This window comes from Nelusetta ayraudi, unplaced genomic scaffold (assembly GCF_046127955.1).
Source record: "Nelusetta ayraudi isolate G7.1 ecotype Tasmania unplaced genomic scaffold, CSIRO-AGI_Nayr_v1 ptg000048l, whole genome shotgun sequence".
Lineage (NCBI taxonomy): Eukaryota > Metazoa > Chordata > Actinopteri > Tetraodontiformes > Monacanthidae > Nelusetta > Nelusetta ayraudi.
The window spans coordinates 3352501-3367994 of NW_027466098.1; the positions used below are offsets into that span (position 1 = coordinate 3352501).

The 15494-nt window shown below is 41.2% G+C and overlaps 2 protein-coding genes across 4 annotated transcripts in view; one reads left to right on the forward strand and one right to left on the reverse strand.

Annotated features, from left to right (window-relative positions):
• LOC142895063 (protein NLRC3-like) overlaps positions 1 to 15494 on the forward strand; it is a 204502-nt gene that overhangs the window by 20251 nt on the left and 168757 nt on the right. The gene's annotated exons all lie outside the window — the stretch shown is intronic.
• LOC142895012 (ribonuclease inhibitor-like) overlaps positions 8720 to 15494 on the reverse strand; it is a 64364-nt gene continuing 57589 nt past the window's right edge. The window contains exon 3 of the mRNA XM_076035737.1: positions 8720 to 8750. Coding sequence (XP_075891852.1) covers positions 8720 to 8750 — 31 coding nt within the window. The remainder of the gene's footprint in view (positions 8751 to 15494) is intronic.

Genomic DNA, 15494 nt, shown 5'->3' on the forward strand with positions numbered 1-15494 from the left:
AGGTTACTAGTACTAGATACACCAGTATACTCTCCCGGAGCACAGATCAACCCACTCAAACAAACAAAAAGCATTTTACTCAGTCAGATAAGATTACTAAATGCTGGATGATACACTGTTTTGTGCATTATTTGGGTAAATAAAATAGTTCTATTATTCATACCTCCGCCTACCATTTATTATTACCTAAGGCATAGGGCATTTAAAAAAACAAAACAAATGTCATTCCGGTGTGCCACCCTTCCACAGTCTGTGCCCCGAGCTTGCCCCCCCAAGAAAAAAATTCTAGGACTGCCCCTGTTTCCAACACTGTGGATGCTCGGTTGTTTATTGCAGCAGACAGATAAACAATTAAACGGCTAAAGCCATCTATTCCACCGTGAATGACAAATCTCCAGCTTTTGGTAAAAAAGGGAGAGAAGATGGAAAGAGAAATCTAAGATATATAAGGCATCAGATAGCTAATTGAAAAAGGTTCATGCACAGCTTATTTGACACAAAAAAGGTATGGTACAAAGATGAAAAGATTTGGAGTGGGTAGAAAATCTCAATGTTTCATTTGTTCAAGTATTTAAAAACAGTTTTGAAAAATACCGTATTAATTTGTGGTTTCCATCTATGTGCCACATTGCATTTGGTGCAGGAACAGAATACTGCCTCCGTCTTAGTGTGCAATTGGCCAAGGCTCGCACTTCAGTCCCAATTGGGTCCACTCTTCTTAAGGAATCACGTACTCTTTGAACTACAACAACAGCAAAAAAAAAAGAAAGACAAACTACATAAAATATTAAAGGCACAAATCCGTGTTAACACAGATAATGCTGACAAAAGGTATGATTTCATTTATTAAATACCCCCCCTTTCTTTTTTTAAATATGCCGCCATTCTTTTTTTAATCATCCATGTAAGCACTTTTAGCTACATTTTGTACGGAAAGCGTTATACAAATAAAGCTAATTATATTTGTTTGTTTCGGTTAAACTGATGCACAATACAGATTACTGAATACATTCATGTGGGGATCAACTTCATATCAAACTTACTTTGCACTCGTAATCCCCTGGTATGAAGGAATGCTCACATCATTCTGTACCCTGTGTTTAGGTGACTGAGTTGGATTTCTGCAATGACGGCATCCAGCTCTTCATCACAAAGCGCTGAATACATGTCCGACATTCTAAACAAACAAAGAATAATACCTGAAATTTTACTTGGCAAGAGCCAAAACATATATGATTAAAAGCGTCCATTTTCACTGCAACCATTTTGACGTGTATTTGTTGTATCATTAGTGTTATTAGGTACAAGTGTTGCTGCGTTCATTGCAAGGTTAACGTCATTTGCGTCAATAGATATGGAAAACAACTACACTTAAGTTTAAAAGAAATGTGCACGTTTTGTAAATGGCAATTTCTTAATATTTTTATTATTATTATTATTATTATTATTATTATTATTATTATTAGTGTTCTGTTAAGGTGAAACAACAAAGAAGCCTTTAAGTCTAAATTGTTTAATAAATAGGTTAAGAGCAGTTGGTGTAAGTATGAAAGTCATTTCATTTATTTGTTGCGTTAAGAGAAGCATTTATAGAGCGTCGTTGCCACCTACTGGCATCTTTCGGTAATATTTCTGTTGTAATTTTGAAGCGAACTTTATACCGGAAGTAAGACACGGGAAACACACTGCCAGCGTTTTCTGATGCGCACCCGTTCCTGTAAACCAGTGTTTGTGTGCCGCAAGATATTGTCAGGTGTGCCGTGGGAAATTATCCCATTTGTGTGCCTGTGCAGTCTAGCGCCTGGCAGAGTAATCATGTAGTACTCTTCCATACCAGTAGGTGGCAGCAGCAGGTAGCTAATTGCCTTGCGCTTGGAGACAAGCGAATTAGTGACGCATGGATGCAGCGACAGGTGTGTGGATTGTGGATAGCGGGACGACGGTTGAAAGTGATGGATAAGTTTTTGAAGAGGAAAAATGCTGACTCTGAACTGGACCCTGGACAAAATCCGGACCCAGATGAAGGCCCTAGTATGAGTGGAGGCAAAGACGGTGACGTCGAGCAAAGTTTCTGGCGTGAGGCAATACAATGAAAGCTATCTTTCATTTGGATTTACTTTTACCGGAGATGCAACGGCACCGACTCCGTTGTGCTTGGTATGTGGTGAAAAGCTCTCCAACAGTGCTATGGTCCCAAGTAAGCTTAAACGCCATCTCCAAACGAAACAGCCCTCAGTTCAAAAGAAAAATGTGGAGTATTTTGTTCGCCTGCGTGAACACACGGAGAAACAGGCAACTTTCATGAGAAAAACCGCAAAAGTAAACGAGAGAGCCCTTATCTTATATATGTATATATATATATATATATATATATATATATATATATATATATATATATATATGTATATATGTATATATATATATATATATATATATATATATATATATATATATATATATATATATATATATATATATGTATATATATATATATATACATATATATATATATATATATATATATATATATACATATATATATATATATATATATATATATATATGTATGTATACACACACACATATATATATATATATATATATATATATGGGTCCACTTTTCTGCTGCAGATGGCCATTTTCATTTTACACCGTCCAAATTTACAGCTCAGGGCGCTGGGACGAATTGCAAATTGTGTGCAGATACAGGCTTACACTTCAAATAATTATGAGAAAAATCCAACGTCAAGAGAGCACTTCCATTAGGAAATAGTCAACATGAAATTTCGTCTTCTACTGACACCTGCTGGTCAAATTGAATAGTTGCAAATATTGTGAAGAAGTTGTCATCTAATTCTAATCCTAAACAATATGGCCATTCGAAGTGAAGTATTAAGACAATTAATCAGGTTTGTACTGCTTGATTAAACACATTCATCCCGTTCCAGTGCACTAAAACCCACTTCCCTCCAGGACCGTGTCAGCGAAGCGAAAACTTCCTTGAGTGACGCTGTTTCCCAGCATGCAATGCGAGCTAGCGATTCACAGTACTATTTCATCACAAACATGGATGTAAAAAATAAAAAGGGACGAAAAATGAAACTTCAGGAACACCAACCAATACAATGCAATACAAGCAGAACTGGGCCGAAGTTTTATATTATGTACACCATAATCCAGCCTTCTGGTGGACAAGCCATACTATTTAATCCGTGTCCTCCGATGGTACTTCCGTGGGTGGAAGCTCATCGTGGAGGTCACGTGCTGGGTGCTCGTCACGGTTGAGTGAGTTAGTGAACGGAAAACTCGTAACAGGAGAAGCTTGCTGCCGGAAATAATGCGCTACAAGTGGATATGACCCTCACTGAACCCAATTCAGACGACTCTCCCTCCACTTTTTTTGTTTTGTATGAGCATTAAAAAACAACAACAACATAATAATAATATGGATTTTGACCATGTATGTTTTGGAGTTCATTGAAAGAGGTTAATAAAAAAAAGGGGTGGGCTGCCATTTTCTTTGTCCCCTCTTTTCTCCTGTTTATTAAGTATGTAGGGAGGTTAGCCTTTCTGTATTTGGCTTCTCTTTCTTTCTTTAGTTAGTTCTTAAGGCGAGCTAGTTGGAGTTTGGTTTATTATTTTGGCCTGGGCCCACCCTGAAGCCTTTGCTGCCCACCGGTTAAGTTGTTTTGTTTATTTCATTTACTGATTCATAAATGTTTTTGTTGAAAACCGCCAACTGCAGTGAAAAATTAATGAGGCTTGGGAGTGGGGGAAGGTGTCCCACACGTTGCGTCTCGGTCCCCCTCGACAGGACGTAACACGGAGTTTTCACCGTACAGCAGGTTGAGCTCCTACCGTTTTACAAGTGACGTCGTCACGTTAGCCTGTCCCATCCCTGCTAAATTCTTTAAAGAACTACCGTTAGTAAACTTTTAAATTATAATACACTCTACCCTAATTGTAATTTCCTGCCCGTGGTTCTATATTGCAACAGTTGACGGCTCATATCAGCAGATAAGCAGCAACAATCTGGGCATTGCGGGTGATTCAGAAATATGTCATTTCTTATTAATTAGCCCATAAGTGTTGTACACCAGTGTGACACCAAATGCTTGTTGCTGACAGCAGTGAAGAAATGACACTCTAGTGGTTCTGCACATTAGTATAAATAGAGTGATTCTCTATCATTACATGACAGGACGGCGGCACTCTGACAGATTCCATGAACCTGGACACTGATGATCCAGACTCCGGTCCAGATGAGCCAACAGGCCACAGTGGAAACGGGTCAGAGCATGGACTGGCTGCTGAAAGGATCCAGGTAGGTGGCGCTGTCATCCCAAGTTGTGTGGTGTGGAGGATCAGGGCCAAAGTTCCAGATGCTCACAGATGTGACTGTGGATTCAGGAGGAGTGTTTGAAGGCTGGACTCCCAACAGTGATTGGCTGCTGAGGACCTCTCAATCACAATCAAGTTTTTTAGTGGCTGTGAGATTGAAAGTGAGATTGCATTGTCCAGGTAGGAGGACAGCAGTCAGCCATGTTTCACCTCAAGTCAACACGCAGTGGTTCACATGAAGGTCCAAGAGGCCTACAGACCTACACTGAGTCTGGAAGTGGCAGTACAGTTGGATCATTGTCTTTGTTGTGTTGTTTGGTCATTGTGATCCAATGTAATGTGAGAGAAGGACGAGTGCAGTTATATTGGAGTGAGTTATTTAGAGTGTAATAGAAGTTATAATGCAGAGTCTGCTTTTATGAAATGTTCTATCACCTGGCATCCATCCATCCATCCATCCATCCATCCATCCATCTTCTACTGCCGTATCTGGAGTCAGGTCTCGGGGGCAGCAGCCTCAGCAGAGACCCCCAGACTTCCCTGGACCCAGTCACCTCCTCCAGCTCCTCCAGTGGGACCCCAAGGCTTCCCAGTCCAGCCCAGAGACCTGGTCCCTCCAGCAGGGTCTCCTCCTGGTGGGACATGCCTGGAACACCTCCCCAGGGAGGCGTCCCAAACAAGACCCCGAGATGCTGGAACTCCTCCGCCTGAGGCAGGGCCTCCCCACCGACCCAGAGAGGGCAAACCACCTCATATCCAGCATTGATTTATCTGTTGGTGATTAATTATAATGTATCATTTATTTTATTTAAATTATATTTGAACTGAATTGGATTTGTTTGTAAAAGTGAGATTTATTTTCATTGATTCATGTGGTTTATGTTGAGACCTAGTGGAGAAGTGGGTATGGCCTACAGAAGGTTTGAGTACACAAGTTATTCAGATATGGAGAATCCCCATGGTAGGACTTCAGGAGATATATAACCAAAGTGTTAAAGCAGCAGAAATGAAACGTCAGTTGAGGTCAAGGTCACACAGGTCAGAGGTTGTGATGGCTTTTATTGTCAGAATATTGAATCATTGAAATATAATGTTTGAGCTAGTAACAAAGTTAGGATGATATAACATAATCAGATAAAATAAATGATCTGGTTTCCTTCTGATTCATTGACGTCCTTCTGAAATCTCCACACAAACATCTGGCAAGCATCAAAACCATGAATTATTTTGAGGGAAACTTCTTTTGTCTCACTTATGATTCAATAATGATTTGAGTTCCCATCACAGGTGTTGTGAATCACTTTATCTTTTCCACATGATTTCCTCATTTAAGATCATGAAGCAGAAATAAAGTCTCTTGAAAAGTATTTTTCACCTCCAAAATGAAGATGTTATAGAAGTCTGAAGTGAGAGCAGAGCAGTGTGTTGTTGATGTGTGGAACCTTCATGCTGAGATGTTCCAGCCGTGGATGATGAGAGCAGAAGCAGTGGTTGTCGTAGGAGGAATTGCAGCAGCAGGTGAACGCGTCACACAGGAGGCGACAGCACAGCCGGCCAGCCAGCCACGCCGCTCCTGAGCTTGAGCTCTGACTGAGCGAACCACTGGACTGTTTTCTCTTAAAAGGTGATCGTTCTCCAAATTATTTAGTATCTTCTCAATACACCTATCTCTATCTGTTTGCATAAGCACAGTCGAAGCCATGGCTTCTCCCTCTCACCTCTCCTCTGTCCCTCCTCTCTCTCCTCCCGTCTTTTCTTGCTCACACTGCCAGATGCTTAGCTTTAGCTCGTCCTCAATTACCGAGTCAGGGATGTGTGTTAAATGTAGTACTATGTTAGCGCTTGAGGCGAGACTTAGCCAGCTTGAGGAACGACTTCGCTCCTTCGAGCATAGTAGTCCTGTAGCTAGTAGGGTTAGCTTAGCTGGAGCGGAGCGTTCATTCGCTAGCGTAGCGTCGGAGTCTCTAGGTCCCACTAGTTCCCCTCCCTTCGCGGCTCCCGAGCAGCCGGGAAAGGTCGGTTGGGTGACTGTCAGGAGGAAGCGTAGCCTTAACAAGCCTGCCGGGCACCACCACCATTCTCAGCACCAGGCCCCCTCCGTCCATGTCTCGAATAAGTTTGCTCCACTCAGCAGCACGCCGACTGAGATTGACCCTCTGGTGATCGGTTCGTCTATAGTGAGGCATGTTAACCTAGGACAGCCATCGGCCACAGTGAAGTGCATCCCCGGGGCCAGGGCGGGCGATATTGAAGGGCATTTAAAGTTAATGGCTAAGAATAAACGGAGATTTAGGCGGATTGTAATTCACTGTGGTTTCAATGATGCACGCCTGAAATCGTCCGAGGTCACTAAGTTAAACATAGCTTCGGTGTGCGCATTTGCTCAGACCATGTCGGACGAAGTAGTTTTCTCTGGCCCCTTGCCAAATGTTAGGAATGATGAGATGTTTAGCCGCATGTCATCTTTTCACCGTTGGCTGTCAGGGTGGTGTCCCAATAATTCGGTGGGCTTTGTAGATAACTGGAAGCCTTTCTGGGGCAAGCCTGGTCTTGTTAGGAGGGATGGCATTCATCCCACCCGGGAAGGTGCAGCTCTCTTATCCAGCAATATAGTTAAAATTTTAGCTTCCACTCACTGACGCTCCAGGGTGGAGACCAGGCAACAGAGTTGTAGTCCTATACGCTACTCTGGGCTTCTCTCACTGCCGTCCCCAGCCGTTAGTAAGTCCCTGAAGCCCTGCCAGTCTTTTCCAATAGAAGTTGTGTCGGTCCCTCGCACCTCCAAACCTCTTATACTGTGCAAATCTCCAATAGATCATAGTAACCTAGTTCGAATAGATTGTAGAAATAAGGGGGCTCCAGGGTCTCCCACAAACAAAATGGTGAAATGTGGCCTTCTTAACATTAGGTCTCTACATTCCAAGGCAGTTTTAGTTAATGATTTGATTAGTGAACATAGTGTTGATATTTTCGGCCTCACAGAGACATGGCTACGTCAAGATGAATATTTTAGTCTTAATGAAGCCACTCCTCCTAGTCATATTAATACTCATAAGGCTCGTGATAGTGGTCGAGGAGGTGGCGTTGCAGCTATTTATAATTCCAATTTGTTAGTCAATCTCAAGGCTCAATCTATTTATAGTTCATTTGAGAGTTTAGCGATGTCTATTTCGTTGTCACCTGATAGGCAGGCAGATTCCGTTGAATTCATTGTTGTCTACCGTCCCCCCGGTCCATATTCTTCTTTCTTAGATGAATTTTCAGAGTTTTTGTCTACTTTAGCATTGACTAAAGACAAGATCATAGTGATTGGAGATTTTAATATTCATGTCGACATTGAGAGTGACAGTCTGAGTTCTCATTTCAAATCTATCCTTGACTCCTTAGGCTTCCTTCAAGTTGTGAATGTACCCACTCATAAGCATAGTCATACTTTGGATCTTGTGCTCACTTTTGGACTTGGTGTAGAGCAGCTGACAATCTTTCCCCGAAACGACGTTTTGTCTGACCACTTTCTGATCACTTTCGGCTTTATTGTAGCGGATCACATTCCCCAAGCAAGGTCTATAATGAGTAGAAACATTTCGGACTCTGTTGTTGCTGAATTTAAGGAGAGGCTTCCTGATCTGCTTGATGCCCTTGTACCTCTTGACATGCTTCCGGCCTCTCCCCCCACCCACTTGACTGATCTTGATCTAGACTCCTTGACAGATCGCTTTTCTTGTATTCTGAAATCAACATTGGATGATCTTGCCCCTTATAAGGTAAGTATGAAAAGGCAGGATCGATCAGCCCCTTGGTTTACTTCCTCTACTCGCAAATTAAAACAAAATTTGCGAAGGCTTGAGAGAACTTGGCGTTCTTCAAAAACAGCTTCATCCTTCAAGACTTGGCAGGATTGCTTTAGGTCCTATAAAAAGGCCCTGCGTATCAGTAGAACTTCCTACTTTTCTGCTCTTATTGACTCTAACAAGAACAACCCAAAGTTTTTATTTAGTACAGTTGCTAAGCTGACGAGGAGCCATCAGTGTGTTGAGCCATGCGTCCCTACTGGCCTGTCAAGCAACGATTTCCTGAACTTCTTCCAGCAAAAAGTAGAAGGTATCAGAACTGAGATTGGGAATTCCTCGTCTTCTTTGTCTTCTTTGTCTTCCACAGGTCACATGGCAGATCTTTCTCAACATGGCAACCCCAGTGTGTATTTCGGGAGTTTTCAGCAAGTTGGACTCTCGGAACTTGATTCTCTTGTCTCCTCTGCTAAGTCGACCACCAGTCTTCTGGACCCAATTCCAACCAGGCTTCTCAAGGAGGTTTCCCCATTGCTTCATTGTGTCCTTCTTAGAATTATTAATCATTCTCTATCAACAGGTTTTGTCCCTCATGCTTTCAAGGTGGCTTTAATCAATCCTCTGATCAAAAAACCCAATTTGGACTCGAGTGTGCTTTCAAAATATAGGCCAATCTCGAACCTTCCGTTTCTCTCCAAGATCTTAGAAAAAGTTGTTGCTAGGCAGCTTGTGGACTTCTTGAACGACAACAATCTACTTGAGGCTTTTCAGTCTGGCTTCAGAGTTGGTCACAGCACTGAAACTGCATTGCTTAAGGTAAGTAATGACCTCTTGTGTGCATCTGACAAAGGTCTTCTCTCTGTTCTGGTCCTCCTAGATCTCAGTGCAGCATTTGATACAGTTGACCACAGCATTCTTCTTAGGAGATTAGAAGATACTATCGGCATCAAGGATCGCGCCTTGGACTGGTTTGGATCTTACTTGTCTGACCGTTTTCAGTTTGTTCATGTTCATAATCATTCGTCAGAACGTAGGAGGGTTAGTCATGGTGTCCCGCAAGGATCTGTACTTGGGCCACTCCTCTTCAACATCTACATGTCACCTCTTGGTGACATCATCAGAAAGCATAGCATCAGTTTCCATTCTTACGCAGACACACAGTTGTACTTTTCTTTTAAGGCAAACGAGGCTCATCAGTTGGCCAAATTGGAATCTTGTCTTCGTGATGTCAGAACTTGTATGACACAGAATTTCCTGTTGCTTAATTCCGACAAAACTGAGGTCATTATATTTGGATCGCGAGAGAGTAGGGACAGAGTTTTTGATGGACAAAGTGGTCTATTTGGTACTACACCCAGTTCTACCGTGCGAAACCTAGGAGTCACTTTTGATCAGGACCTGACCTTTAATTCTCATATACAGAATGTAGGGAGGTCAGCTTTCTTCCACTTAAGAAACATTGCCAAAATTCGAAGTTTTTTGTCCTTCAAAGATGCGGAAAAAATAATCCATGCTTTTGTTACGTCTAGGCTAGATTACTGTAACTCGGTACTAGCAGGATGCCCAAATTCATCCCTTAGGACATTACAGTTAATCCAAAACTCCACGGCACGATTGTTAACTGGAACTAGAAGGAGGCAGTATATTACTCCAATTTTAGCTTCCTTGCATTGGCTGCCTGTCAAATTTAGAATTGAATTTAAGATTCTAGTTTTAATTTACAAAGCTCTTCATTCTCAGGCTCCTTCTTATATTAGGGAACTCATTGAACTTTATCCTCCTCCAAGAGCCCTTCACTCTGAGGATTCAGGTCTTTTAGTTATCCCAAAAATTTCTAGAGTTAGATCAGGAGGTAGGTGTTTCAGTTTCCTGGCACCTCTATTTTGGAACCATCTTCCAGCCTCGGTGAGGGGGGCAGACACAGTTAGTTTATTTAGGAGTAGACTTAAGACTTTCCTTTTTCTTAAAGCTTATAGTTAGACTCCATCCACTGTCAGTTAAGCTGCTGTAGGCTTACGCCGTGGAGGGAGATCTTTCGCTCCCGTTACAGGGATCGTTGCTCTGTGCAGGCGGAACCTTTATCACTCTCCTCACCCAATCAATCTTTTACTCTATCCAATCTTTTACTCTATCCACTCTGTCCAAGCTCTCATTATGCTTTGTACAGTATGCTCGATATGCATGATACTGCCGCAGTCTCTGTGTCCCCGGCAGGTGATGACCACTGCGCCAGGAGCTGGATTGTGCTGTCCTGGGGGTCTTGCTGTCATCGCTTCATCCCACCACCACGCTTAAGACCTGGACTAGTCCTATCGGCAGATTGTCCATCGAGCTAGGCTCTTGCCTTCCAAAGCATGGACACTTACACTCCACATGGACAGCAGCCTTGAATTATTTCCTATTCTTTGTGTTTATATCCGTTTTGCCTGGTTGGTGTATCTGTTTTTCACTCTGTCCTGTCTGCCACCCTGGCTCACTCTGCTCCTTTCTCTCTTTCTCTGTCTCTCCTCTATCTTTCTACTTCACCCCAACTACTCATAGGCAGATGATGGCCCTCTGGAGTCTGGTTCTGCCCTAGGTTTCTTCCCACAGGGGAGTTTTTCCCAGCCACTGTCGCATCTTGCTTGCTCCGGGGGCCCAGTTGGTTCTCTCTGATTGTATAAAGCGCTTTGAGACGCCTTTGGCTGTGATTTAGCGCTGTACAAATAAAAGTTTATTATTATTATTATAACGGAGTCGGTGCCGTTGCATCTCCGGTAAAAGTAAATCCAAATGAAAGATAGCTTTCATTGTATTGCCTCACGCCAGAAACTTTGCTCGACGTCACCGTCTTTGCCTCCACTCATACTAGGGCCTTCATCTGGGTCCGGATTTTGTCCAGGGTCCAGTTCAGAATCAGCATTTTTCCTCTTCAAAAACTTATCCATCACTTTCAACCGTCGTCCCGCTATCCACAATCCACACACCTGTCGCTGCATCCATGCGTCACTAATTCGCTTGTCTCCAAGCGCAAGGCAATTAGCTACCTGCTGCTGCCACCTACTGGTATGGAAGAGTACTACATGATTACTCTGCCAGGCGCTAGACTGCACATGCACACAAATGGGATAATTTCCCACGGCACACCTGACAATATCTTGCGGCACACAAACACTGGTTTACAGGAACGGGTGCTCATCAGAAAACGCTGGCAGTGTGTTTCCCGTGTCTTACTTCCGGTATAAAGTTCGCTTCAAAATTACAACAGAAATACTACCGAAAGATGCCAGTAGGTGGCAACGACGCTCTATAAATGCTTCTCTTAATGCAACAAATAAATGAAATGACTTTCATACTTACACCAACTGCTCTTAACCTATTTATTAAACAATTTAGACTTAAAGGCTTCTTTGTTGTTTCACCTTAACAGAACACTAATAATAATAATAATAATAATAATAATAATATTAAGAAATTGCCATTTACAAAACGTGCACATTTCTTTTAAACTTAAGTGTAGTTGTTTTCCATATCTATTGACGCAAATGACGTTAACCTTGCAATGAACGCAGCAACACTTGTACCTAATAACACTAATGATACAACAAATACACGTCAAAATGGTTGCAGTGAAAATGGACGCTTTTAATCATATATCAGTATATAATATATAATATAATATATAATATATCATATATTATACGATTGTATAAAGCGCTTTGAGACGCCTTTGGTTGTGATTTAGCGCTGTACAAATAAAAGTTTATTATTATTATTATTATTATTATTATTATTATTATTATTATTATTATTATATATGTTTTGGCTCTTGCCAAGTAAAATTTCAGGAATTATTCTTTGTTTGTTTAGAATGTCGGACATGTATTCAGCGCTTTGTGATGAAGAGCTGGATGCCGTCATTGCAGAAATCCAACTCAGTCACCTAAACACAGGGTACAGAATGATGAGAGCATTCCTTCATACCAGGGGATTACGAGTGCAAAGTAAGTTTGATATGAAGTTGATCCCCACATGAATGTATTCAGTAATCTGTATTGTGCATCAGTTTAACCGAAACAAACAAATATAATTAGCTTTATTTGTATAACGCTTTCCGTACAAAATGTAGCTAAAAGTGCTTACATGGATGATTAAAAAAAGAATGGCGGCATATTTAAAAAAAGAAAGGGGGGGTATTTAATAAATGAAATCATACCTTTTGTCAGCATTATCTGTGTTAACACGGATTTGTGCCTTTAATATTTTATGTAGTTTGTCTTTCTTTTTTTTTTGCTGTTGTTGTAGTTCAAAGAGTACGTGATTCCTTAAGAAGAGTGGACCCAATTGGGACTGAAGTGCGAGCCTTGGCCAATTGCACACTAAGACGGAGGCAGTATTCTGTTCCTGCACCAAATGCAATGTGGCACATAGATGGAAACCACAAATTAATACGGTATTTTTCAAAACTGTTTTTAAATACTTGAACAAATGAAACATTGAGATTTTCTACCCACTCCAAATCTTTTCATCTTTGTACCATACCTTTTTTGTGTCAAATAAGCTGTGCATGAACCTTTTTCAATTAGCTATCTGATGCCTTATATATCTTAGATTTCTCTTTCCATCTTCTCTCCCTTTTTTACCAAAAGCTGGAGATTTGTCATTCACGGTGGAATAGATGGCTTTAGCCGTTTAATTGTTTATCTGTCTGCTGCAATAAACAACCGAGCATCCACAGTGTTGGAAACAGGGGCAGTCCTAGAATTTTTTTCTTGGGGGGGCAAGCTCGGGGCACAGACTGTGGAAGGGTGGCACACCGGAATGACATTTGTTTTGTTTTTTTAAATGCCCTATGCCTTAGGTAATAATAAATGGTAGGCGGAGGTATGAATAATAGAACTATTTTATTTACCCAAATAATGCACAAAACAGTGTATCATCCAGCATTTAGTAATCTTATCTGACTGAGTAAAATGCTTTTTGTTTGTTTGAGTGGGTTGATCTGTGCTCCGGGAGAGTATACTGGTGTATCTAGTACTAGTAACCTAGTATTAGTTTCAGCAAGATAAACAAGTGTTTCATAGGTATCTATGTATCTTTGTTAACTTATAGAGATGGAAACCAACAACTGAGTTTAGTTATGAATGTTTTTTGTTTTTTTTAATTCATAACAGGTACAAAGTGCATACACATGAAAAATCCCTTTGTGAGAATTATATTCAAGTTACCAAAGTTTGACTTATATTACAAGTACACAGTTTATGTGTATTATTTACAAACAGGATTATGACAGCTGAATACGCTTGTTTTGGTGTTGACTACCTGCAGAATGCTGAATTGCAGATGATGGGCCCTCAACCTCATCATTGGGAAAAGTTCCTGGGAAAAGTTGTATAAATTACTCATAATGTCAATACAAGTATAACATCAACTCAACTTTTAATACTTATTCAAATGTTATCGATTTTAAAGACACCCTGCTTCCTTTCTTGACATTGTGGACATATCCTATTCACTTCATTTAAGCGTCTTATGTTATAGGCCACTTGTCTATCCATTAGCTCATAAAACAACAACCACACTTCCATTCAGCACCAATAAAGAGCATTAAAATAGACATAAAGTAATAAAACAGAATGTAACTAGATTAAATTAATATTGCCCATTCCACAGTCCAGAACAATGCAGAGGTGGTGTGCGACTTTGAGTGTGACTGATTCAGGATGCAGTGACTGTAGTGATGGTGAGGTGAAGCCTCATGAGGCATTGAACCACTTGAGCCAACTGGTTCGAGAAACGGTTCATTTCTCGAAGTTTCATGTGCACACAAAACCACCTACTGGCCAAATGTACAATCACAGGCAAGCTGTGTCTGAACCACGTGTGATGCATTGAATTTTTGTGTCTGTTATGTCTGTTGGGAATGACTATGAATTGCAAAAAATGAATGACCAAACAATTTCTGTACATAAATTATTTTTTATTTTTTGGTTTTTTTTTTCTCACTTATTTATGATTATTTTATCGGTACTGATGCCAGTGGTTATGGGGATGCTCCAAACAAATTTTGTTGTTAACTTTGTTCAACAATGACAATAAATAAATAACTTGACTTGATAACTATGTGTATGATACATTTTTTGAATGTATTCTGTTTGTGCAATTTTTTTCTGAAAATGGCATGGGTGTAATCAGGCAGATGACAGTGAAAGTGATTGTGGGACTTGGAAAAGGGCATAGATCAGGGGTGCTCACACTTTTTCAACATGCAAGCTACTTTTAAAATGAGCAAGTCAAAAAGATCCACTTCCTATAAAACAGGAAAACATGTTCATTCAGAAATATATTTGTAGTCCAATGATAAAGAAAGAAAGAGGATTAAATGGGTCAACATGTTCCCATGTGCATTTATGCTCATCATTGCACAGAAAACTCATGGTTTAAAATTGTTTAGGTTATATCTGCCTATGTTTGATTTTATCAATAAAAATGTGTTTACGTTAAGATGTTTTGCTGTATAGTTTTGTGTTTTCCAGCGCATAGGTTAGGGATAATTGGTGTGTGTGTGTGTGTGTGTGTGTGTGTGTGTGTGTGTGTGTGTGTGTGTGTGTGTGTGTGTGATGCAGACGTTTTGCCAGCAGCATCTCCCAGCATCTTCGGCGCGTCTGCAGTGCGTGCGCACTTTGAAGCGCATTTTCCGAGCGAGGCGTCTCCATCAGTTTACGCCAGGATTGCAAGCTCACGCGACAACCCCGGTAGTTTTGTGTGTAAAACAACAGCGAAACTCTTTTTCCTGTCCCTGTCTGGTCTTTATTTGATCTGAATAGTGCCGAAGCCGATACGTCACATTTACCCTGGACACCCTTGTCCAGGGTGTCCCCTGCCTTCGCCCTAAGACAGCTGGGAGAGGCTCCAGCAGACTCCCGTGACCCTGAGTTCGGGACTAAGCGGGTATGGAAAATGAATGAATGAATGAATGTAAAGCACAGCACATATAAGAACAAAATCCAGCACATCGTACATTATGACCAAAACCAACCAGATCCACCGTGTTTTCTAATCCTGCCTGAACGATTCTACCTGCTGTAATTGATGCGGATTTCTCTCTCTCTCTCTCTCTCTCTCTCTCTCTCACACTCACTCCCTCTCTCCCTCTCTCTCTCCATGCGATCGACCCAAACTCCCTTCGCAATTGACCAGTAGATCGCGATGGACGTAATGGGCACCCCTGGCATAGATGCTTGTGTAACATGGACATTGATGTACAGGACAGGGGGCTCCATCCAATCATCTCTCCTCTCCTCACTCTCTCCCTAAGCTCTCAAAAGTATCTCCAAACTAAACGCTATCTAGTCTCAAACACTCCAAACTATAAACACTATCCAA